The 21,327-nt window shown below is 50.3% G+C and overlaps 3 protein-coding genes and 1 non-coding gene across 6 annotated transcripts; 3 read left to right on the forward strand and 1 right to left on the reverse strand.

The window, feature by feature from the left end:
* The first annotated feature begins 1 nt into the window (after position 1).
* On the forward strand, positions 2-3,639 carry ARHGEF39 (Rho guanine nucleotide exchange factor 39). 2 transcript variants are annotated; one of them, XM_045780571.2, is made up of 9 exons: positions 2-267; positions 465-559; positions 828-948; positions 1,186-1,304; positions 1,922-1,992; positions 2,232-2,360; positions 2,559-2,788; positions 3,039-3,127; positions 3,306-3,639. In XM_045780571.2, exons 1-9 carry the CDS (start codon positions 130-132, stop codon positions 3,316-3,318), a joined length of 1,005 nt encoding a protein of 334 aa, XP_045636527.2. In that variant the 5' UTR covers positions 2-129; the 3' UTR covers positions 3,319-3,639. The 2 variants fall into 2 exon arrangements, with proteins under 2 accessions (XP_045636527.2, XP_045636526.2); XM_045780570.2 differs by having other exon boundaries at positions 4-267; positions 3,303-3,639.
* Positions 3,640-3,958: 319 nt separating this feature from the next.
* On the reverse strand, positions 3,959-6,685 carry CCDC107 (coiled-coil domain containing 107). Its single transcript, XM_045780572.2, has 6 exons — positions 6,518-6,685; positions 6,284-6,435; positions 4,667-4,730; positions 4,484-4,574; positions 4,277-4,389; positions 3,959-4,197 (listed from the first exon to the last, which is right to left on the reverse strand). The coding sequence occupies exons 1-6, from the start codon at positions 6,621-6,623 to the stop codon at positions 3,980-3,982; spliced, it is 744 nt and encodes a 247-aa protein (XP_045636528.2). The 5' UTR covers positions 6,624-6,685; the 3' UTR covers positions 3,959-3,979.
* Positions 6,686-6,982: 297 nt separating this feature from the next.
* On the forward strand, positions 6,983-7,255 carry LOC148108586 (RNase MRP). Its single transcript, XR_015727555.1, has one exon.
* A 2,331-nt stretch (positions 7,256-9,586) lies between these two features.
* Positions 9,587-11,612, forward strand: SIT1 (signaling threshold regulating transmembrane adaptor 1). 2 transcript variants are annotated; one of them, XM_087869573.1, is made up of 6 exons: positions 9,612-9,806; positions 10,047-10,123; positions 10,238-10,373; positions 10,457-10,515; positions 10,633-10,694; positions 10,786-11,612. In XM_087869573.1, exons 2-6 carry the CDS (start codon positions 10,084-10,086, stop codon positions 11,017-11,019), a joined length of 531 nt encoding a protein of 176 aa, XP_087725699.1. In that variant the 5' UTR covers positions 9,612-9,806; positions 10,047-10,083; the 3' UTR covers positions 11,020-11,612. The 2 variants fall into 2 exon arrangements, with proteins under 2 accessions (XP_045636547.2, XP_087725699.1); XM_045780591.2 differs by lacking the exon at positions 10,047-10,123 and having other exon boundaries at positions 9,587-9,806.
* The last annotated feature ends 9,715 nt before the right edge of the window (positions 11,613-21,327 follow it).

Consider the following 21,327-nt stretch of genomic DNA (forward strand, 5'->3'; position numbering starts at 1 on the left):
GCATGCTCCGTCCTGCGTGCAGCCTCCCAGCGCCAGGGGGCGCACTCCTCTCCCGGCCCCGCCCCCGGAGCGGTTGGGATTTGAATCTCCGGCGGGCTGCGGCCGGAAGCATCGACTTCTCCGCGGGGAATGGAGAGGCCGGGCGCCATCGGAAGGTGCCCAGTGCAAGAACAGCGTGCCCGTTGGGAGCGGAAGCGCGCCCGCACTGCTCGAGAGCTGCTGGAGACTGAGCGGCGCTACCAGGAACAGCTGGGGCTGGTGGCCACGGTGCGGCCGCGCACGCCCTCCCGTATGGGGCGGGGACCCCAGGGTATGGGAGGGTCTCTGCGAGGTCGGTGACCCCGAGTATGGTCTTGGACTGTCCGCCTGCATGTAGGGAGCTCAAGCATTCTACAGTTTCTAGCAGCGGCTTGGCATTAGCCTCCTCTTCCTGCAGACTATATACCGCTAATCTTCTTCCGCAGTATTTCGTGGGGATTCTGAGAGCCAAGGGCACCCTGCGACCAGCAGAACGCCAGACCCTGTTTGGGCCCTGGGAGCTCATTTACGGCGCCAGCCAGTGAGTAGAAGGGGCGTGGAGAAAGAGAAGAGGAGGGCCCTGGCCTCTGGCAGGCACGAAGCTTGGAGGGGGGGGGGGGGAACCCAAGTTCATGTACGGAGTCAGCCAATTACCTCACCTGTGGTCTTGGCCCAGTGCCTTACCCTACCCCAGTTTCCATCTGTAAAATGGGGTAATACCACTACCTCCAGGGCAAGGTTATGAGAATTCAGTGAGGTGGTGCTTGAGTAGTTGTTGGACTGCTCTTTTACTGTCCTCACCCACGCAGAGAGCTGCTTCCCTACCTGGAAGGAGGGCACTGGGGACAGGGGCTGGAAAGCTTCTGCCCCCACCTGGAGCTCTACACCCAATTTGCTGCCAACGCAGAGAGGTCCCGGACCACCCTGCAGGTAACCTGAAGATAATCCCAAGTCATTCCCCTCTTGCCCCATACATTGCCTCTTCCTCTGGAGCTCCAAACTTCATTCCTACATTTATAGAGCCCTGTGGGGGTCCCCATCCTAAGTTCACTGTAGGGGTTCTCTCAGGAGGACACAGCTTACAGAGGGCTGGGGATGTGTACACAGATGAATACAATATAAGGAGTGGCTTCTCTCCCTGCTGCCAACCCTTTCCCCATCACCCAGGAGCAACTAAAGAAAAACAAACGTTTCCGGAGGTTTGTGCGACTTCAGGAAGGCCGCCCTGAGTTTGGGAGCCTTCATCTTCAGGACCTGCTCCCTCTGCCTCTGCAGAGGCTCCAGCAGTGAGTAAACTCACCTGGACTCAGCCAACTTCTCTTTTCTGAGTCTCTACGATTGCTGCTCTCAGCTTTGTGGGGTTTATGGCTTCTGTCCCATTGCCTCTCTCCTGGAACAAACTGCTCCTAAAAACCTCTTGCAAAAGTTAAGTGTGAACCCACTGGAGCAGCTGAGGTCTGCAGCCTCAGGCCCTTAGCTAGGAATGTGGAACTCTGCGCTGAAGTGTGGGGGCCTCTAATAGAGCTAGTGACGAGCAAGATATCTGGAAGAGTTGTTGAGATGAGAGGTTTGCCTAGCTTAGATTTCTGTTCCTGGGGAGGTTAAGAGCATATAGTCAGGCTGTCTCTTGCATCCTCCTTGGATGGATTAAGTTTCATCTTGGGATCTAGACTCCCAAATTATGGTCAGTCTGCTCCTGACTTTTCAGGGTGGGATGGAAGAGGGCCATGTGGTGTGGGCCCAGGTTCTGAGTCCCAGATGAAAGAGGGGATGCAGTCATCAGAAGCAGATCTTTCCTGGCCTTGCAACTGAAGTGTGTGTTGGGGGTGACCTGTATGTCAGGCAGAAGGAATTCTGCCCAGCTCTACTTCCCCCCCATGGACTTTCAGCTGTCTAATTCCAGGTATGAGAATCTTGTCATGGCTTTGGCTGAAAACACAGGTCCCCACAGCCCTGACCACCAGCAGCTCACACGTATGTTCTCGCTCCTCTGAAACACAGGCAGGAGACTGCCTCTCCTGTATCCCTTTCTGGTTCTGACCTCCAACAATGTCTGGTATGTCCCTGTCTTCCGTTGACATGTACACAACGTGCCTGTTGCCCTGCCTACTCTCCAAGAGGTCAGACCCTCACCCTAGTCCCCCCAGAACAGCCTTTCCCCACCATCGGTCACCCAAAGCTGTACTGGGAGTGGGCGGGGGATGTTGTTGCAGGGGCTGCCCGGCTGATAAGTGAGACTGTCCAGAGAGTCCACAGCATTGGTCAGAAACAGAAGAATGACCAGCACCTCCAGCGAATTCAGGCTTTGCTCAGTGGCCGCCAGGCAAAGGGGCTTACCTCAGGTAGCCTGCACATTCTGCTTCTCCCTCCCCCTCCACCATCCCCAATCCTCAAACTGCCCTTTTTTGACCTTCCTTTTTCTGTATTGCCAGCACATACGCCCTATTTCCTTAGCCTCCCCTTCCTTCTCCTCCCATGGATCATGGTCCTGGAGCTGCACCGAATAACAGCCCCCCCCCCCCCGCCGCCCCCACCACCAGGTCGCTGGTTCCTGCGTCAGGGCTGGCTATTGGTAGTGCCTCCCCGTGGGGAGCCTCGGCCCCGAATGTTCTTCCTCTTCTCCGATGTGCTCCTCATGGCCAAACCGCGACCACCACTGCATCTGCTGCAGAGTGGCACCTTTGCCTGCCGTGCCCTCTACCCCATGGCCCAGTGTCAACTCCAGAGGGTCTTTGGCCACTCAGGAGGCCCTTGTGGTGGACTGCTCAGCGTAAGTTATGGGCGGGAGCCCTAGTTAAGTAGGAGAGGCTCAAAACAGACCTCAAGTGCCTATGGACTATTTACCTCCTTGGCCTGGGCCCCTTTCAGAGGAACTAAGCCACCTGCACTGAGATAGTGGGGGCTTGGGGTTCATCCCTAGTTCTCACCTCAGCCCTGAATTACCTCCATGGAAACAGCAAGGCCTTCAGCTTTAGCCTGGACCTTTCTGAGCCATGCACTGAGAGGTGATTTCTCCCCAGCTGTCCTTTCCCCACGAGACGCTACTACTTATGTGCACAGACCAGGAGGAGCTGTTGCGCTGGCACCACAGTTTGACTTTGGCCATCAGGTAAGCTGTGCCTTCCCTCAGGGAGCGTGTGTGATGAGGCCCATGGGCTAGGAATGAGCAGTTCTAATCCTATCTCACGTCTTCTATCTGCTGGGCCACCCCACCCCCAACGCCATGGGTGATTTTGTCTGCATAGAGTGCTCATGCCAGTGCCTGAACTGTCTTCTCTCCATAGCAGCCAGCAGAACTAGAAGAATCTTAAAATTCCAGAACCCAGGATACTTGAGGGATAGGTCAAAGTCAGGAGTACAAAGAAACCTTCAGTACTAACTAAACAGAACAAAACACAGAGCCCTTCATGGTTTGAGGAGGGTTGTTTCGGGTTTGCATGGGACCAAGGCGTGCCCGCTCATCCGACCAGCCCTTAAGAATCAGGAAACCAAGTCTGACCCAACCGAAGCTCTGCTGAACCAGCCCCTCCAGCACAGAGGAGGGGATTCAGGACTGATAAGCTCCGGGCTGGCCATTTATCAGGACTGCAGCTTTGTAAACATGGATGTTTTTATGTTGTACGCAGTTTCTGTAATTTATTTTCCCACTGGATTTTAGTAAAGTGTCCCCCCCCCCCCCCTTTTTGGAAAGGCCCTTCTGTCTCAGCTCTGCAATATGAGAAGGAGAGGTTTTTAAGCCCTGAAGGCAGGCAGGATGGTGGCCTCAGGAATATAAGGAAAAGAGCTGGAGCTCCCTCTATCTCTCAGCTCTCACACTGGAAGGTGGCCTCTTTTTATCCTAATAAGGGAAGGTTTTCAAGAAGGCCCAGTTGTTCTTGGGCACCTAGTAAGGGTGTGTGTAGGACCAGCTGGAATGGAAAAAGCACACAGGAGTATCCAGTCACAAGAACAGACTGTTTTACTAAACCTTCAGCTGCCATTTCTCCTTGCCGGTGGGGGCCGTGACTGCGGCCCTTCCCACAGCCTTGCTGCATCTTCTCCTTAGCCCCTGCTCCACTTCCCAGGGAGTGGCTAGGTTTCTTGTCTCTGTGCTCCAGTTTAAGGGCTCCTCCCAGGCCTGACTGTCACCAGCCTCCTCCTCCTCTATACATAAGTCCTCAGGAAAGGGTACGCTGGCCTCTGTGAGGGGAAAGATCAGGCATATTCCTATCTCAGACTGTCTCTACCTCCACCAGACTCTCACCACCCAACCCTTTACCTGGTTCTGGAACGTCCACACCCTTGTTTGGCTTGCTGTCTTGTAACAGCTGGTGGATGGTCTGAAGCTTCATATTCAGAAGCTCCTGCTGGGCTCCAGCCAGGGTAGTCACACTGTAGAAATATCCACTCAGAGGCCAGCCGATCTCTGTCCCCACCTCTTCCACCTATCACAAAGCTCCCCCGGCCACAGGGCCATTGCTCTTACCGCTCAAAAAGGGGGTCCAGTTGGGCCATCAGATTGTTCAGGTGTTGCTCTGTCTGGGCCAGCTGTTGTGTCAACTGGGCCAGCTGTTGCTCTGGGGGTAAGGGAGAAAAGGAGAGCAATGGTTATTTATACCTTCTGCTGTCCCCTAAACCCCTGCCGAACACAGACTTGTGCAAAACCCACCTGACTGCAGTGATTCCTTCTTGCCTGCCTCCTCTTGGAGAACTGTAGCCTCATCTTTCCCCTGCTATAGAAGAAAGACAGGGCTAGCCTGCAGCAACAAGCTTCTCCATACCTCCGTCTTAAAAGCCCGTGAGAGGAGGAGGAGAAGGATAATTTGAAGTCGAGAAAGCTATGGGGTTTTTACTTCAGAGAATCACAATCACATCTTGTCTAGCTCCTCACCCAGGACTGAAGCAACATGTCAGTATGCCCCTACACGTGGTGATTCAGTCTAATGACACACTCCCAGGAATGAACAGCTCTCTCCAGTTTGGTAAAGCTCTGGTTGTTAGTTTATATACAAAACCAAAAATTTTCCTTCATGTATCTTCTTTCCATGTTGCCTTCCAAAATCATGTCTTTTCAACATGATAGCCGCTCAGGAATTTGAAGACAATGGTCCTTGCCCGTTTCCCTTCCCCATGTCTTTTTTTTTTTAAAGATTTTATTTATTTATTTGACAGAGATAGAGACAGCCAGCAAGAGAGGGAACACAAGCAAGGGGAGTGGGAGAGGAAGAAGCAGGCTCCCAGCGGAGGAGCCTGATGTGGGGCTCGATCCCATAACGCCGGGATCATGCCCTGAGCTGAAGGCAGACGCTTAACCGCTGTGCCACCCAGGCACCCCTCCCCATGTCTTTTCTGGTTTAATATTGCCAATTTTATTCATTTGGTGCTCATTCCACATGGTTTTCTCTGGTTGCTCTACTGGGCATGTAGTGTTCTTAAAAGTAGTCCCCTGAAGACAATAAAATCCTCCAGGAGTGTTCTGATTAGAAGATGAGGTGCAATACCTTGTTCCTAGCATTGACTGGGGAAGTGGGTTGTCACATGACACAACTGAACTTTATTGTTCAACTAAAAAACTGCTGCTAAGTACTGTTTCTTCCAGATAGTATTTGGGTCCACAAATAGAATTTATTACTGATTCTCTTTAGATTTCATTATTAAATTCAGTCCCTCATCCTCACCTGTCAAATCTATTTGGAATCATGATTAGCCACCCTTTTAATTTCATATCATCTCCACATTGGTTCAGCCCTCTACTTCCCAATGCAAATAAGTAATCAGGCCAGTTTGAAGATAGAGCCGTGGGAGATATTACTTTCCATTTCAACCATTTCCATAAAATGTACTGTCAGTTCACATTTCAGGGTCTCCTTTCTAAGAACAGGAGACTGGTACCTTGAATGTTGTGGCTACAGCAATCAACACTTTGTGCCACGACTGGAATTTTACCAGGAGCCACACTTTTGTAGGATGGACACTTACTAGCTCGGTTCAAATCCCAGCCCTACCAGTTACTACCTGCTCTGCGTGGCTTTGACCAAATGACCTCGTCTCTTCATTGGACTGCTGGGAGAATTAAATGTGGTGGTCACTATTTATTCACAATTTACCAAGCGCCCTTCACACCTGCTACCTCACCGGCTGCTCAAAATAATCCCCTAGTGTTGGAAAGTCAAGGAACTACAGTCCGGTTTACAGAATGACGGAAAGAAGTGTCTTGTTCATGGTACCATAGCGCCCCCATGGGAGATTCAGGCCCGGGGCATGCCCACCCCTGGTCGTCCCGCACCTGCAAACACTTGTACAGCACAAAAGCCACGACAGCCGCGGTGTACAGCGCCCCCAAAGGCAGAGCTCCCGCCCGGGCCCGCTCGCGCTGGTCCTTGGGCGGCGGCCGTCGCCGGGGTTCCGTGGCCTCAGGGCCGACCTGGGCGGGGTCCCCTGCGGAGGACGGCAGAGGCGGGTCAGTAGAGCTGGGACCCGTAGGCAGTCCTAGCCTCCCTCCAGCAGCCCTCGCTGATACCTGGGTGTACCCGGAGGTCGGGGCTGCGGCGGTCTCCGAGGACCCCGGGCAGTGCAGACACAAGTAGCAACCCCAGCAAACCCGCAAGACAGACCGAGCCCGCCATTTGCAGACCACAGAATGAACCGCCCGGCGGCGCCAGGGTTGGCCGGGAGCCCCAGGGCGCATGCGCATGCGGGGAAGTGCGTCGGTCCTGCTCCCGGACGCGCTAGGAGGTCACGCCCACCTAGTGTGTGGGCGGGACAGGCTTATTAGCATAGGACGTTGGACCAGCTTTCCTAAATGAATTCATATCTCATCTATTTAGGAATTCTATTGGCCAGAATGCTTCTAGAAGCCTACACTCTTATAAGATTATGCTGGAAAATTGATTTTATTTCTTATGCTAACAACCTATTCACCCTAATCAAAAAATGACTGCCCTGGCGAACCATAAAAGAATAGAGTATAGCTGTTTTTCACGCAGTTCGTGCAGAAGGCCTGTTTCCTAGGCTACAGACGAGGGACTTGTTCCTTATTCGTGCCTAGGGGAAAGTCCCCGGACCTTTGGCAGAAAGTGCCGCGTGCGCTTGCACGTTGACTTTCCCTGCTTTGCACAATAATGTCCGCCAAGAAGCCATCCCGTGTGCGCGGGGGAGCTGAGCGGCGTGTTGCGGGGGCGTCGTCCGTCAGCACTTCTAGTTACACAGGCAGTGCGTCTCTGCGCACCAACCACACGGGGCTCATTCTCAGCGCGGCTGCCTTTTACAGATGGGACAGACCCTCACCTTAGTCATTCAAGACCCTCACCTTAGTCATTCAAGCACGGAACTGCTTTGGACCCTCGTAGAAATAGACTAATTCACCCGAACCATTCCCTTCTATGACCTAACAAACGTTACGAATCACGACGGTTTGTTTTTTGGTTTTCTTCGTGGGTTTTTTTGCAGTTCCTTTTTCCTACAATGGCCTCCTCTTCCCCACCCCCTCCAATCGGCAAATTCTTCTAATAGCCACCATTCATTGTGTAGCATGGCACACAGTAGACTGTGGACTGATTGCCTGGCCTAGAATCCTGCCTCCACTACTCGAAAGCTGACTTTGGGCAAGTTACTTAATTTCTATTTCCTCAGTTTCCACTCTGAGGAATGGAGATAATGATAACACATATATGTAACTCACAGAGTTGTTATAATGATTAAGTGGGATAATCCAAGTAAAGTGCTTAGAACCGTGCCTACCTACTAGTGATTTTAACCGGAGCAGCTGCTACGAGCCAGGCACTTGAAATTATAACTCTCCTTTGCACCTTCCCCTGCTATTTCCCTTCTGTACAGTTAACGTCTGCACACCCTTCAGACCTCAGGTGTGTTTCCTTCAAAAACCCCTAAACTTCTAATTTATTCATTAGTGCTGCTATTGTACTTTCTTTAAACCATCACCATATGTTAGTTGTATCTCAATAAAACTGGAAAAAGTCCATTTTGGTTCTCTAAAATCAGTTATTTAAAAATCAGTTAATCCATTAAAATTAATTATAAAAAGAAAATACTGCTAAACAGTAAATTGCAGGACAGCAGGGGCCATATTTCTTTATCATTTTATTCCTACAGCTTAGCACAGCACCTGGTGCTAGCAGGCAATGAATCCTTGTTGAATGAAATACAACCCAACAGGTAAATATAATTAAGCTTTTTTTTTTTAAAGATTTTATTTACTTATTTGAGAGAAAGAGAGAGCACAAGCGGTGGGGAGGGCAGAGAGAAGCAGACTCCCCACTCAGCGAGGAGCCTGACCTGGGGCTGGATCCCAGGACCCAGACGTCATGAGTTGAGCTGAAGGAGGCAGACATTTAACTGAGTGAACCACGTAGGCACCCCTAATTAAGCTCATTCAAAGAATGAGGAAACAAAGGTTCAGGAAGGTTAAGTAAGTTCACGGGAAAGGCAAGTAGAGATTCTAACACGTTTCTGTGTCCCTATCAGTTACCTCATATCAAACCCCACCCCGAGCCCTTCCTTTCACCGCCAGGACCTCAGGCAGACCTGGAGACTTTCCCTGTGTTTCATGCTGCCTTTTAATTGTCTGGGATACATAGGGTCATCTTCCTAATTAGATCAGGAGCACTTTGAGGAAAGAAGCCATTTCCCACTCGCATCTTTATCTCCAGAGCTTGGCACATAAGCGCTCAATTGGCACAGGTGACTCGAATGAGGTATATGTGTGCTACATAAATGAATGAACTACGGTGTATCTTCTTGTTCTTCCAGAAGTGGAGGGGGCAGGGCAGGCAGGAGAGAGCCACACTCACGGGAGTTACCGTAGTCTAGCTGACTATCTAGAGGCAGCCTGATTGCAGAGCAGTGTAGCCCAAACCTTGACCCTAAGCCAATTGGCACAGTGAACGTAAACAAGTGGTTCAGGCCAGGTATAATATGATAAATGGTCCTCAACTGATTGTTGCCTTTAGGGAATTTGGGCCTACTATTGCCAGACATATCACTGACCTCTGGTCTAAGAAACTTGAAATCCTTCTTCCACATCAAGAGCAGCCCCTGTGGTTTGGCTGTGTCTGGGCAGGGCAGGTACTCCACTCCCTGAAGTGAGCAAGTGCAAAGACATGGCTCAGTTTCCCAGGATATACTGGGGTAGAGGTTTCTTTAATTCAACTAACTTTTTTTTTAAAAAGATTTTATTTATTTATTTGACAGAGAGAGAGAGAGCCAGCGAGAGAGGGACCACAAGCAGGGGGAGTAGGAGAGGAAGAAGCAGGCTTCCAGTGGAGGAGCCTGACGTGGGGCTCGAATCCAGAATGCCAGGATCACGCCCTGAGCCAAAGGCAGACGCTTAACAACTGCGCCACCCAGGCGCCCCTAAATTCAACTAACTTTTGAGATTGACAGTCCTTAGGGACAGTTTGGATGAAGTGGGTCGGGGCGGGGGGTAGTGGGGAAACCTAAGTTTCCACTATCCCCTAAACTATTATACCAGGAATAATAAGAATGACAATGGTCATCTTATCCCCTACAGTCAGCCTCAGGGTGTAGTGGGATCGTAGGTACCAAGAAGCCTCCCTGTCTCATTCCTCTTTGTAGCATGCTCAGTGAGGAATACATTCTTTCTCGCGGGTCTCGGAGTTGGAGAGAAAAGGCGACACCCTGTGGCGGAAGGAGATCTCTGTCCTATGGCCTGGCTTCCTTGTCTTGTTGGTCCTGCCTCATGCTACTTTGTCTCTGGGAGTCTTCCCAGGCTCACCTGCGCAGTGGCACAGTAATCTCAGGCCTGCTTCTCTCTTCTCTGGCCAAAGAAGGTATAGGGCCACGAGGGGTGGGGGCGGAAGCTTGGGAGATGCTGGGTGGCGCAGGTGCAGGCACAGGGCGGTGTCTTTGTTCTTTCACTCATCCCTCCCCTCCCCCTTCCTCCCCGGAAACCAGTGACTCTGCCACCAGCAGTATTGGGGATGCTGAGCTGTGGGGGCCAGGCCCAGGGAGGGGTGAGAGTAGAGGGGCCTGCAGCAGCTATCAGGCCATAAACCAGGCTGACCCCTCAGCGCAGGGCTTGCAGACTCAGCTCCCAGGTCAGCAGTCATGAGCAGAGGTGACAACTGCACAGAACCGCTAGCGCCCGGTGAGCTGGGCGGGGCAGGGGCAGGGGGAGGGGTCACATGGCCCTGTGTCCCACCTGCTAGGACCTGGGGGGTTGGGCTGGGTAGTAACACCCTCCATCCCCCGGCATCCACAGGAATCCCCACCGTGACCCAGGCCTGGGGGTTGTGGGCCCTCTTAGGGGCTGCGATGCTGCTGCTTCTCATCTCACTGGCTGCGCACTTGTTCCGATGGACTAGTGGCCGGAGCGGGAGCCATCTGGGACAGGGACGGTGAGTAGGGGACAACGGAGATAAGTGATCAAGAGTTCCCCCTTAGGAAGAAGTCCCCTCATCCCCTAATCTCTGTCTTGCAGCTCTGGAGGATCTGTGGAAGAGGTCCCCCTATATGGGAACCTGCCTTATCTTCAGACTGGTAGGAAGCTGGCAGAGGGGAGGGGCAATGAGGCCATGCACGTCCTGGTTGGGTGGGATGAGGGATTGCAGGAGGAAGAACAAGAAGTGACCAGATTACTACTGTTCCCTATCTCAGGTCGGCTATCTCAAGAACCAGGGCCAGACCAGCAAGACCCAACTCCTAGAGGCCCCGGCACGGTGAGTCAGTTGTGGCTGAGGAAGAGGGGAGGGAAGGAAGTGGGGGTTTTTCCAAGGGTCCAGTGAACTTCTAACAGCCTTGAATCTCCAGGCTGCAGAGAAAGTGATGTGCTATACCAGCCTGCAGTTGCGGCCTTCTCAGGGCCATATCCCCAGCCCCGGAACCCCCATCAAGTACTCAGAGGTGGTGCTGGATTCTGAGCCAAAGCCCCAGGCCTCAGGCCCCGAGCCGGAGCTCTACGCCTCAGTGTGTGCCCAGACCCGCAGAGCGCGGGCTTCCTTCCCAGACCAGGCCTATGCCAACAGCCAGCCTGCACCCAGCTGAGAGGGAGGGGCTGGCAGAGTGGGACATGCATGCCCCAGCCTCCTCTGCTGCAGGGATGACTGTTACCCTGCCCCGTCATGACTGTTTCCCAACCACCCCCCACAGACAGGTAGCCATTGTCCAGTCACAGGAGGTAATGTTTCCCAGACTTCCCATCTAAACTGTGAGGGAGACACCTCAGGGGAACAAGTAGGTCCCCAGTTTCTTGGGGATGGAGGAAACAGAGGCAGTGGCCCCCTCTCCATCACTCTCTTTCTCTCTTTTTCCTATCTATTCCTCGAAGGCCCCAAGCTCCCAAGTTTCTCACTTCCCCCTCCTTGTGGATTTTAACCAGATCCTCTCTGCTCTGGCTCCCTTAAAGTCTACTACTTCAGTGTCCCCTCAGATACAGGAAGTGGGCAGTGGTGGAGGGGGTAACAGCCTGAGGGGAGAAGGGTGGGTATACTCCTTGGGAGCCCGCAGTCTGGAGGGATCTTGGAACCTAGTGACCTGAGGAACCCAAACCTGACTTCTTATCTGAGAACCTTGGCTGGAGAATATCAGTCCACATCCTGCTGCCTCTGTTGTGTCCCCAAGTTTTCAAATAAAACTTCTCAGAAAGTGTTTAGCTTTTTATCTAGAGGGCTACAGACCTGCAACAGGCCCTACGTGGTAGGGGTGTGAGCTTTGCTCTCTGCACAGAGCACTTCTGGGGGTGTCGTGATGGAGAATAGTGACAAAGAGCATCTGTGGCATCAACACTGCCAGGGTGGGTGCTAGGGGTGGAGGCTGGAGCCCAGCTCAAGCTGTACTTGCTGCTGATAGAACATCGTCAGAATTTGCACTCAGAGCCACCCCACTCCCACCACCTGGAGCCTGCAAGCTTACCAGCCCCTGACCTACTCTTCCCATGGCCTCTGCAAGTGCGCTGCCGCCATCCACAACCTCAAGGCTACCCACCTCCCCATAGGGTTTCTGTAGAGGCAAGTCTGGCTTAACAGACCTTTCTGAGGTTTCAGGGCCAGAAGACAGTGGCAGCCAGGCTTTTACTTCCAAATATCTCTCCTTCCCACTCACAGACCCAGAGAAAACCAGAGTAGGGAACCGTGCTCCTGAGCCCTACCTGGTGGTCCCAATAAGGCAGACCCCTCGGCACACACACAGAATAACCTAAATGCTAGATCTGCCTCCGTGGACCCCAACCTGGGCCTCCCCCAGCAGAGGCGCCGGTCGCGGTAAAGAACAGGCAGCTGAGGCTGTGTGGGAGGGAGGGTGGCTTTGGGGGCCGGCACCGGATGCGGGGAACCACTGGCAGCGGGATGTGGGGTTCTGAGGATTGCTAGTCTGAAGACCGCTCGATGTGCTCGCGGCCTGGGGGACGTGAGAGCCGGACTCTGTAAGAGAAGGGGTTTGGGGTCCCGCCAACCCACTGGGACGAGCCGGAAATTGCCGCCGAGACCTCAAACACCACCATCTCAGGCCTTAACACTCTGTCTTCTCAACCGCTCTCCGGATCTCCGGAGGTCTCCGCCGGCTCAGGACCAAACCCGGAGCGCCCCCGCCTGGCGCGACGCGGTCTTGCCACGATCTCTGCTCATGCGTAGAGCTGCCCGGTCCATGGCATGCTGGGAAATGTAGTCCCGACAGTTCGTCCCCCCCCCCCCCCCCCCCTTACCTCCGCAATCTTCCCCGCCCCACGACTTTAGCCCTACGCTTCGCGGAGCTTGGACCCTGCGGTTCCCTCAACAGCGCCTCCCGGTTCCCAGAACGTAGCGAGCGACTCGCTCGGTCTGGAGCTGGCTACGATCTGAACCTTATTTTCCCTCTGGTCCCTGACGCCTGGATCTTTTACCTTCTCTCTGCCTTACAGCCTTTTAATTTTTCTGTCTTACTTGTCTGTCTCCGAGGTGGCAACTTCCTAGTTGATCCCTACGTCTTGGAAAAAAAATAAATTGGGGCAGCCAGATCTACCTCAGACACCTCCAGAGGACTCCCTTGCCTCATTTCTCTAGTTGGTCCACTCGTTTCCCAAACACCTTGCAGCTGTCTTCCCTTCTGAAGCTTCAGGGGTGCTTTCCCTAGTGACCTCCCTTCCCTGACTCGTGTAAGATTCCAGCCATAAGGAGTGCCCTGTTCCTGGCAAATTCCCAGGGGGCAGATCAGTGGGGGAAGCCAAGAGAGCCTTCTGGAGCCCCAGCTTTCCCCCTCTTCCTGAGAACTCAGCTGGGAGGATTGGGGATAAGCCCAAGACTGTAAGAGGAAGGGTCTTTGCGACGGTCAAATGTTCAATGATAGAAAGTTCTTAAGGAATTACTTGTAGGTGGGGAGGGGCCTAGTAAGCCATCCAGCCAAGACCCCTCCATCTTTGGCCTTGCTCTGTACTCTGTCAAGATGAGTCTAAACTTCCAAGCTGGTTTTGGCTGTAAGGAGGGAAATAGAGCTGGGACCTGGAGAGAGACCAAGTCTTAATGACTTCAGTTGAAACTTGGATCCAGACATGCCCAGGGCTAGATCTGCCTCCTGAACTTTTCGGTTATGTAAGCTAATGCATTCTCTTTTTTGCTTAAGTCATTCTAAATTAGATTTTTCTATCTCTTGCAACCACCAGTTCTGACCAATTCTGTGAGGGGAAAGACCAGCACATCAGGTCCAGCAGAAGATGCTGAACCTCTGAGATCTTCCCTTATTGCTCAACTCCACCAGTCACCCTCTTCTGACTTACTTCAATGCACTATAATGCCATTTGACTCTAACATATTTATGCTTAGTGTGCGCCTCTTGCCAGGCTTTTAAAATTCTAGAATTCTACAGCTGGGAGGAGGCAGATCTGGCCCAAACTTATACCCACTGCAGGAGCCACCCTACCAGCCTCTTCTTAAACATTTCCAGGAATAGGGAACGCACTACCTTACCACGTGCTGGTTTCCAATCGTTTTTTTTTTGTTTTTGTTTTTGTTTTTGTTTTTGTTTTTGTTTTTGAGAGAACTGTGGGGTTTTTTTGGAGCCAAAATCTGCCTCCCTGTTACTTTTGTCATCAGTTATGCCTCCTGAGCTACAATCATATAATCACCCTTCTCCCTCCTGTACATGACAGCCCTGATGGATGGCCTAAGTCTTTTTTTTCCCCTCCTTCCCGGCAAAAGCTTTTTTGAGTTCCTTTTACAGACCTTATTCGCAGCCTACTCATCATTCTCACTGTTATGCTTGAGCAGAGTCTCTCTGAAAGTGTGATGCTAAGAAGTGAAGATAGTACTAACAGAAAACTGTGGAGAGCCTGTCTCTTCGTTGGGAACCAAGTCTACGGGGCTTTGTTTGTAAGGAATACACTCGTTTAGCCTTCCTTAAGTGAGGGGGTGTTTATTGTTAGGACACTTGGGGCAGGGAGGAAGCCAAATGGAATGGGGACCGCAGAACAGTGGCTCTGATATGACTGGGCCTCTGCAGACTGTTGCTGGGTTTCGGGTCTCAAGTCACAGCCCTGCTGGGGACCTTGGTGACAGGAGTACGTGGGTCTTCCCACTCCTGCTCCTCCTGTCCCATGACTCTGACAGAGTTTCTGCTTCTTTTGTTTATTCCCATTTTCCCCTACTTTGTTAACTTGCTTCCTCATCCTTTACTGCACATTCTCTACTTCTGGTTTCTGCTTCCTCACAGCTGCTTGATATTTTCTCTGTCTCATGACCTCCAATGTTTAATTTTAGGAATAATGTGTGCACATGTTTAAAAAAATTAAATAGAACTGAAAGGTAGACACCAGTGGTTCTCCACCAGAAGTGACTTTGCCCCCAGGAAACATTTGGCAATGTGCAGAGATGTGTGTGGTCGTCACAGCTGGGGAGCGCCCTGAGCGATTGATCTCTCGGGGGCAGAGGCCAGGGAGGCTGCTGACCGTCCTACAACACACAGGTCAGCCACTCACCATACAGAATTTCGGTCCCCAAAAGTTAAAAGTGCTGAGGTTGAGAAATACTAGTATGGGGGGAAAAAAGTAAAAGGCCATTCCCAGACCTCATTCCTACTTTCAGCTGTAGTTCCCGGAGGCACCTGCTATTAATGGCTTCTGTGTTTAAGTCTTCTGGCAAGGGGCGCCTGGGTGGCTCAGTCGTTAAGCGTCTGCCTTCGGCTCAGGGCCTGATCCCGCTATTCTGGGATTGAGCCCCACATCAGGCTCCTCTGCTGGGAGCCTGCTTCTTCCTCTCCCACTCCCCCTGCCTGTGTTCCCTCTCTCGCTGGCTGTCTCTATCTCTGTCAAATAAATAAATAAAATCTTAAAAAAAAAGTCTTCTGGTGAGTATCACTGTATCTGTCAATAATATTTAGACTACTTAGAGCAAGGGGAGTCTGGGTATATGGAAACCCTGGTGAAGCTCTCCCTTCCACAGCCCCTTTGACAACTCCCAGCTATAGAGGACGAAATTTAAATGGGCTCTGCTTAGTTCTGGCAGGGAGAATTTCCTGCAGACAAGTTTCTGGAGAACAGCCTGAGAGCCAAGAAAAAGGACCTTCAGGAAGGCAGCAAGTCCAAGAAAGAGGTGGCTTCCTAGGAACAATCAATGGCTTTGCCGAGTCTCTCCAGCTCTCTAAAAACTAACAGTGGATTGAATTTCTCAGCCTTTAAGGCCAGGAGAATGCGGACAAACCAGAGGGCGGAGAGACCTGGTGGAGGAAACAAATGGTCTCTAACTGAATGAGAGCCTGGGGGAGATACGCGTGAAGGTCAAACACAGAAGATTTCCCTGAACTAGAAAATGTGATATCAGAACTAAAAATTTCCATACATAAAGCAAAGGAGAGGATGGTTACTGCCAAATCCCCAAAAGAGGTCCAGAAAATTAAACAGATGAAATATCTCAAAACATGCAACAAAAATATGGAGATGCAAATTATGTGGTGAAGGATGGGAGACTGAAACAGACCCAGGGAATTTAGCCTGCGAAGTCTTTGAGTTCTGGGAGAAGAGGAACAGCAGAGGAGAGGTCATAATTAAATAATACATGGAATGTCCCTGAGCTGAAGAAAGATTTAGCCCTATACAGCTTAAAATTCCTCTAAGGATAAGAACAATGTTACACACATTTCCGAGCAGAAAGAAAGTTCGTTCTTCTTATTTGCAGTTAAGTTAAAGGACAGTAAAACTGAACGTGAGGTAATGGAAAAGGCCTGCGACCAGGACCTCGCGAAGGGGGAAAAAAGATGGTTGAAGATTTACAAAAATCATTCAGTATTTTATGTGAGAAATACTTTTAAGAAAAGGCTCTAATGAAGCAACAAATGAATCAGAACAGACTTCAAGATGGGGGAAGGTCAAGGGCGGAGGAAAGAAATCAGTGGGGGGCAACGAACCATGATCTATATATTTATATCTATATTCCTGTATATGTATAACATGTCACACATACGCTAAATACTCTTGAAACAGAAGGAACACGTCGTAAGGGAAATTCTAATAAGGACTAAATTATCTCAATAAAACTCTGGAATCAGGTAGTGAGGATAAGGGGAAGGTGAGTGTTCCAGGATCTGCGGGGGAAGGAGGAGGAGGAAAGGCAGTAAAAGTAATCTAAAGACCATATCTTATTGAGGTGGAGAGGAAGTAGAAGATAAGTAGAGTATGATGGAAATAGCTGTTCTGTTTTCACACACTAGGTCACGTGCATCTATTTTAGGGAACAGAGCAAGGGATGGTAACTATGAATAGAATGACAAACTCCAAATTAACAAGGAGAAAGTGGGATCAATAACCATTCATTCAGTCCAGCAAAGGTAAAGAAAAGGAGAGTTCACACCAGCGTTCACACATTTAAAAACAAGATGGAAATAAATCAAATGTATCACTCGGTATAGTAAGTATGAGTGGATTGAATTCTTCCATTAAAAGACCCTAAGACTTTGTTAGAAATCAAATCCTGGTCAACGCTACTTAGAAGAAATATACTTAAAGCAAAGCGATCAAGAAAGATTCAAAATAAAGACGTGGGAAAGGGATACCACACAGATAAACAGAAAGCAGTGGTAATGCTGGTATCCAGTAAGGGGAATTAAAGTTACCGACTGGAAGCGGTGTGAGGATTGCCTGTGAGGGGGTAGGAGGGAACTTTTTGGGTGATGGGAATCTTCTGTACCTTGACTATGGTGGAGGTTGTGTGACTGAATACATTTGTCAAAACTCATAGGATTGTATGCTTAAAATTGATAAAACTTTTTGCATACAAATTACAATACAGTAAAACTGGTTTCAAAAAAGAACAAAATTATAGTAGTTACAAAATTTAAACACTGAATGAAAAAATAGTGATACTGGATACCCTCTCAATTACCCTGTATTATATGTCCCCAAAATGCTATGAAGATAGCAAGCTTTAAAAAAGAGAAAAAATAAAGGGGGTACTTATTTCAATAAATTATAAAAAGAGCAAGAAACCAAAATTAATCAGGAAATATCAAAAGCTGACATGAATGAAATGCAGAACAAACAAAAAGCATGAATTTTAAAAAGTTCTTTAAAAGGGCTAACAAAGAAAGCCTCTTATAAGCGCAAAGAAAGAGAAAAAAGCGCAAAAAATAGACAGGATTAGTTCTGAGAAAGAAAACATGACAGACAGAAGAAAAAATTGAAGAATCAATAAAAGGTGGGATGCCTGGGTGGCTCAGTTGGTTAGGCTTCTGCCTTCGGTTCAGGTCCTGATCTGGGATGAGTCCCGCATCCGGCTCCTTGCTTGGTGAGGAGACTGCTTCTCCCTCTACCTGCAGCTCCGCCTGCTTGTGCTCTTGCACTCTCGCTCGGACAAATAAATAAACAAAATCTTAAAAAAAAAAAGAATTATAAAAAGGTGTAACCTAAAATTCCTCATCGACTAACTTGAAAATTTAGAGGACATGGATACATTTCAGGAAAAATGTGAATGACCAAAACTGGCCCAAGAGAAAGAAGAAAGCTTGACTAGCTCAACCTACCTTAGAAAAAACTAGAAAAAGAAGGTGATTATAGACCTACTTTTGGAAAAGATTGCATTCAAAGGGCACCAGAGCTGAGTTTTATGTAGTCTTTTTTTTTTTTTTAAATCATTGAGAGAGGGGAGAGAAAGGGAGAGGAAGAGGGGGAGAGAGAGAGAGAGAGGGAAAAAAGTGGGGGCGGGGCAGAAGGAGAAGGAGAAGCAGATTCCCCACTGAGCGTGGAGCCCAGAATGGGGGTCTGGGGCTCAATCCCAGGACCCTGAGATCATGACCTGAGCCAAAGTCAGATGCTTAATGGACTGGGCCACCCAGGCACCCAAGTTTTATTTATTCTTTTTTTTTTTTTTAAGATTTTATTTATTCATTTGAAAGAGAGAGCGTGAATTGGGCGAGGGGCAGGGGGAGAAGCAGGCTCTCTGCTGAGGAGGAAGCCCGATGCGGGCCGATCCCAGGACTCCGGGATCATGACCTGAGCCAAAGGCTGATGCTTAACTGCCTGAGCCACCCAGGCGCCCCTATGTATTCTTAAATAATGATAATTTCCATGACATTTAATCTAGTTAAAACTATAGGAAAAGAAGAAAAGCTCCCATATTTAATATTTAGAGCTAGCATAATTTAATACAATTCCTAATAAAAATTCCAAGTAAAAATGAAAAAGACGAAAATGCTGAACTATAACGAAGACTTTTTACTAAAACCTAACAGCAAATATTGTTCTCAATGGTGAAATACTAAAACTACTTCCAATAAAATAAACATTTAGACGGAGATGCCTGCTATTCCTCTCATTTAACATATCTTGGATGTTTTACCAAATGCAATAAGTCCTTAACCACATTTACATTTTTGTCAAGTAAAGGAACATACGCACAGGTTCTGGGGATTCAGGTGTGAACATTTTGCAGAGGCCCTTAATCTGCCTACCATGCTCTGTCTATATGGATTAGCGCCTCCTGGAGCCGGTGGATTAAAGTAATGAAGATGGTTATAACCTGACTTTCAGGGAGGAGACTTCCTTGACTTCTTGATGTGGCCTGGACTTCACCAAAGTTTACATAGATGAGCCCCTTTCCACACAGCAAACTCTCCCAATGCCCTCGTAGCTGGGCTCCCTCCTCTTGTTCACCTTTACAACCCAGAGCCCTGGAACACACAAAGCAGAGGCCAGGACTGAGCAAGGAGAGGGCTCCACTGTCTGTCCTGCAGGTGCTCCCATGATATGATACCCGTGGAAAAGCTGAAATGCATAGCGCTGGCCGCTCAGCTCTGGAAAGCCCGCAGCCTCTCCTGACATGAGTTACAGGTGTCCTCCATAATGTCCAGTCTTGGAAGGTAATGTGAAGGTCAATATTGTAAACATCACGTGGGACACACATGCGGCAGAAGGATCCTGCTCTCACAGCCCAGTCCGAAAAGAAGGCATTGGAAGGGAAAGCAGAGCATCATAAGGGGATGCGGAACCATCACCAAAGGAGCTAAGGAGGACAGAGATGCAGGCCAGGCCTTCGTCACGTACCCGCGCCATTGCGGAAGTGCAGTCTAGCTCACTCCAGTTGCCTCTGGGTGCCCTTCTTCTGAAGCCTCTCCAAGGGCCCCTTTAGGCAGCATAGCCATTGATCCTTTTTTTGAGCACATACTAGAAACGTGGTTTGGCATTTACCGGGCACCTGGGCCATGTTCACTTGTGTACTGGTTCTGAAAACTGGGCGTTATCTACAGTTTACTGAATTCCTGCAAATGTTCCTGCAACTGGTCTACATACGCACTGCCCCCCGACTCGAAGTACCCTGACTGCCCCCACCCACCCCTGCCCCCAGCTGCTCGATATACTCCCACTCAGTCTCACAGGTCCCAGAGGCCCCCAGGGAGTCACCAACTCCCACCACGGTCTGTTATCTGGAGGAAGCCCTGATGGGGGGCTGGGGGAGGGGACCGGGTTGTTGGAAACTTTAATTAAGCAAGGACGGTTAACAGCTGCTGGGTTACCTTAGGAAACAGTGACCCTGAAAAAAGAAATATTTCTATAACCTCTCCCCATGACCTTTTAAGACTTTTCTGCAAATGGCTCCTCCTTCCCTGCCATGGAAAAAAAGAACAGCCATCACAGGCACCCTTCAGCCCACAAAATCCTCTGAGCTCAATCCTTCCAGCAAGCCTTGACATAGAGCTCACCTCACACAGACACCCCAACAGACCACGAAGACCTGAGGATGCATGTTCACACGTGCACACTCACACACATGCATACACCTGCCTCTTCTCCGATGACAAATGTGCTTTCCTACCTCAGTGGGCACTTTCTCTGGGAGGGCTGGGTGGTGCTGTGGGGCCGAGCTCTCAGCAGACCCAAGGGCCCGTTCCAGCGCCCCTCCACACACCATTAGTCATACACTACAGCTGTTAGCATGCGGTGAGGACCTCTTTCCCCTTCCTTTTTCCTCCCCACAGGTGCAGCGTGTGAAGAGGTTCCGTGGGGGCAGATGCCACCCACTGCAAGGGGGTTTTTCCCACCCACATAGCCGGTCTTGTTTCAGCCTCTTTGCACCCGCAGAAGTAAGCCCTTTTGGGGTCATAGGTCGGTAAAAGAATGTTAGGGAGCACATCTGAACCACTGCTCAACAACCCTCCTTCCCCTGCCGGTTTCCCTCCCTTCCATCAGCCAGGCTTTTGCCACCCATGAGGGCCTCCCAGCCCCTGGTCTTCTCCCACAAACACCCCCTTTTTCCTCAGGGCTGGGTATAAAGGGACAATGTTGAGGGTTTTTAAGGTAAGAATTTTAGGAAAGTAAGAAACAAAACAAAGCCAAGAAAATATCAAAACCTCAGGTCCAGAGTCTGTGCGCTCAGCACCTAGTCCTGCTCTGTTTCCTTGTCTTCCTTCTAAGAAGCCACTGCCCTTCTTCATCGCAACCCAACTCCTTGGTTCATCTGCTCTCTGACCCCCCACAAGGGTGCATATAGGGTCATTGCTGCAGGCTTTTCCAAAGGTGCATAAGATTGGGGTTGTCCCTCATCCTCACCCCCAGCCCAGGCCTGTCCCCTAGCCCGTGCCTTCCGGACTCAGCTTGCTGGATCAGCTCAGATGTCGGGACACAGGTCGCCATGAGTCCAGCAGGGGGCAGGATGGGATGAGGAAGGGGCTGATTGGCCAAAGGTGTGATCGGGAGGGAACAAGGGTGGACGAGGCCAGGGCAAGGCTGGGAAGAGGGAATCTAGGGCAGTTCGTAGAAGAGAAACAGTGTGGTCCCAGATCCTCTGCATCCTCCAAAGGGCCGCCACATACTCTGGAAGGGCTTTGGAGTGAGAACCTCCCTGCCCATGAGATCCTCAGCAGCTCCGCAGGACGACAGCAGGAGGGGAGCCGGGTCTACCC

The sequence above is a fragment of the Ursus americanus genome, chromosome 18, assembly GCF_024610735.1.
Source record: "Ursus americanus isolate L20-20 chromosome 18, mUrsAme1.1.p, whole genome shotgun sequence".
Taxonomy (NCBI): Eukaryota; Metazoa; Chordata; class Mammalia; order Carnivora; family Ursidae; genus Ursus; species Ursus americanus.

Coding starts and splice junctions, on each gene's coding strand:
- ARHGEF39 (XM_045780570.2), top strand. CDS start 130: ATGGAGAGGCCGGGCGCCATCGGAAGGTGCCCAGTGCAAGAACAGCGT. Junction 2,361..2,558: donor GGCAAAGGGGCTTACCTCAG/GTAGCCTGCACA, acceptor CCCCACCACCAG/GTCGCTGGTTCCTGCGTCAG. Junction 2,789..3,038: donor CTTGTGGTGGACTGCTCAGC/GTAAGTTATGGG, acceptor ATTTCTCCCCAG/CTGTCCTTTCCCCACGAGAC.
- CCDC107 (XM_045780572.2), bottom strand. CDS start 6,623: ATGGCGGGCTCGGTCTGTCTTGCGGGTTTGCTGGGGTTGCTACTTGTG. Junction 6,436..6,517: donor CGACCTCCGGGTACACCCAG/GTATCAGCGAGG, acceptor CGTCCTCCGCAG/GGGACCCCGCCCAGGTCGGC. Junction 4,731..6,283: donor TGCTGTACAAGTGTTTGCAG/GTGCGGGACGAC, acceptor TTTCTTCTATAG/CAGGGGAAAGATGAGGCTAC.
- SIT1 (XM_045780591.2), top strand. CDS start 9,593: ATGCTCAGTGAGGAATACATTCTTTCTCGCGGGTCTCGGAGTTGGAGA. Junction 10,374..10,456: donor AGCCATCTGGGACAGGGACG/GTGAGTAGGGGA, acceptor TCTGTCTTGCAG/CTCTGGAGGATCTGTGGAAG. Junction 10,516..10,632: donor CCTGCCTTATCTTCAGACTG/GTAGGAAGCTGG, acceptor TCCCTATCTCAG/GTCGGCTATCTCAAGAACCA.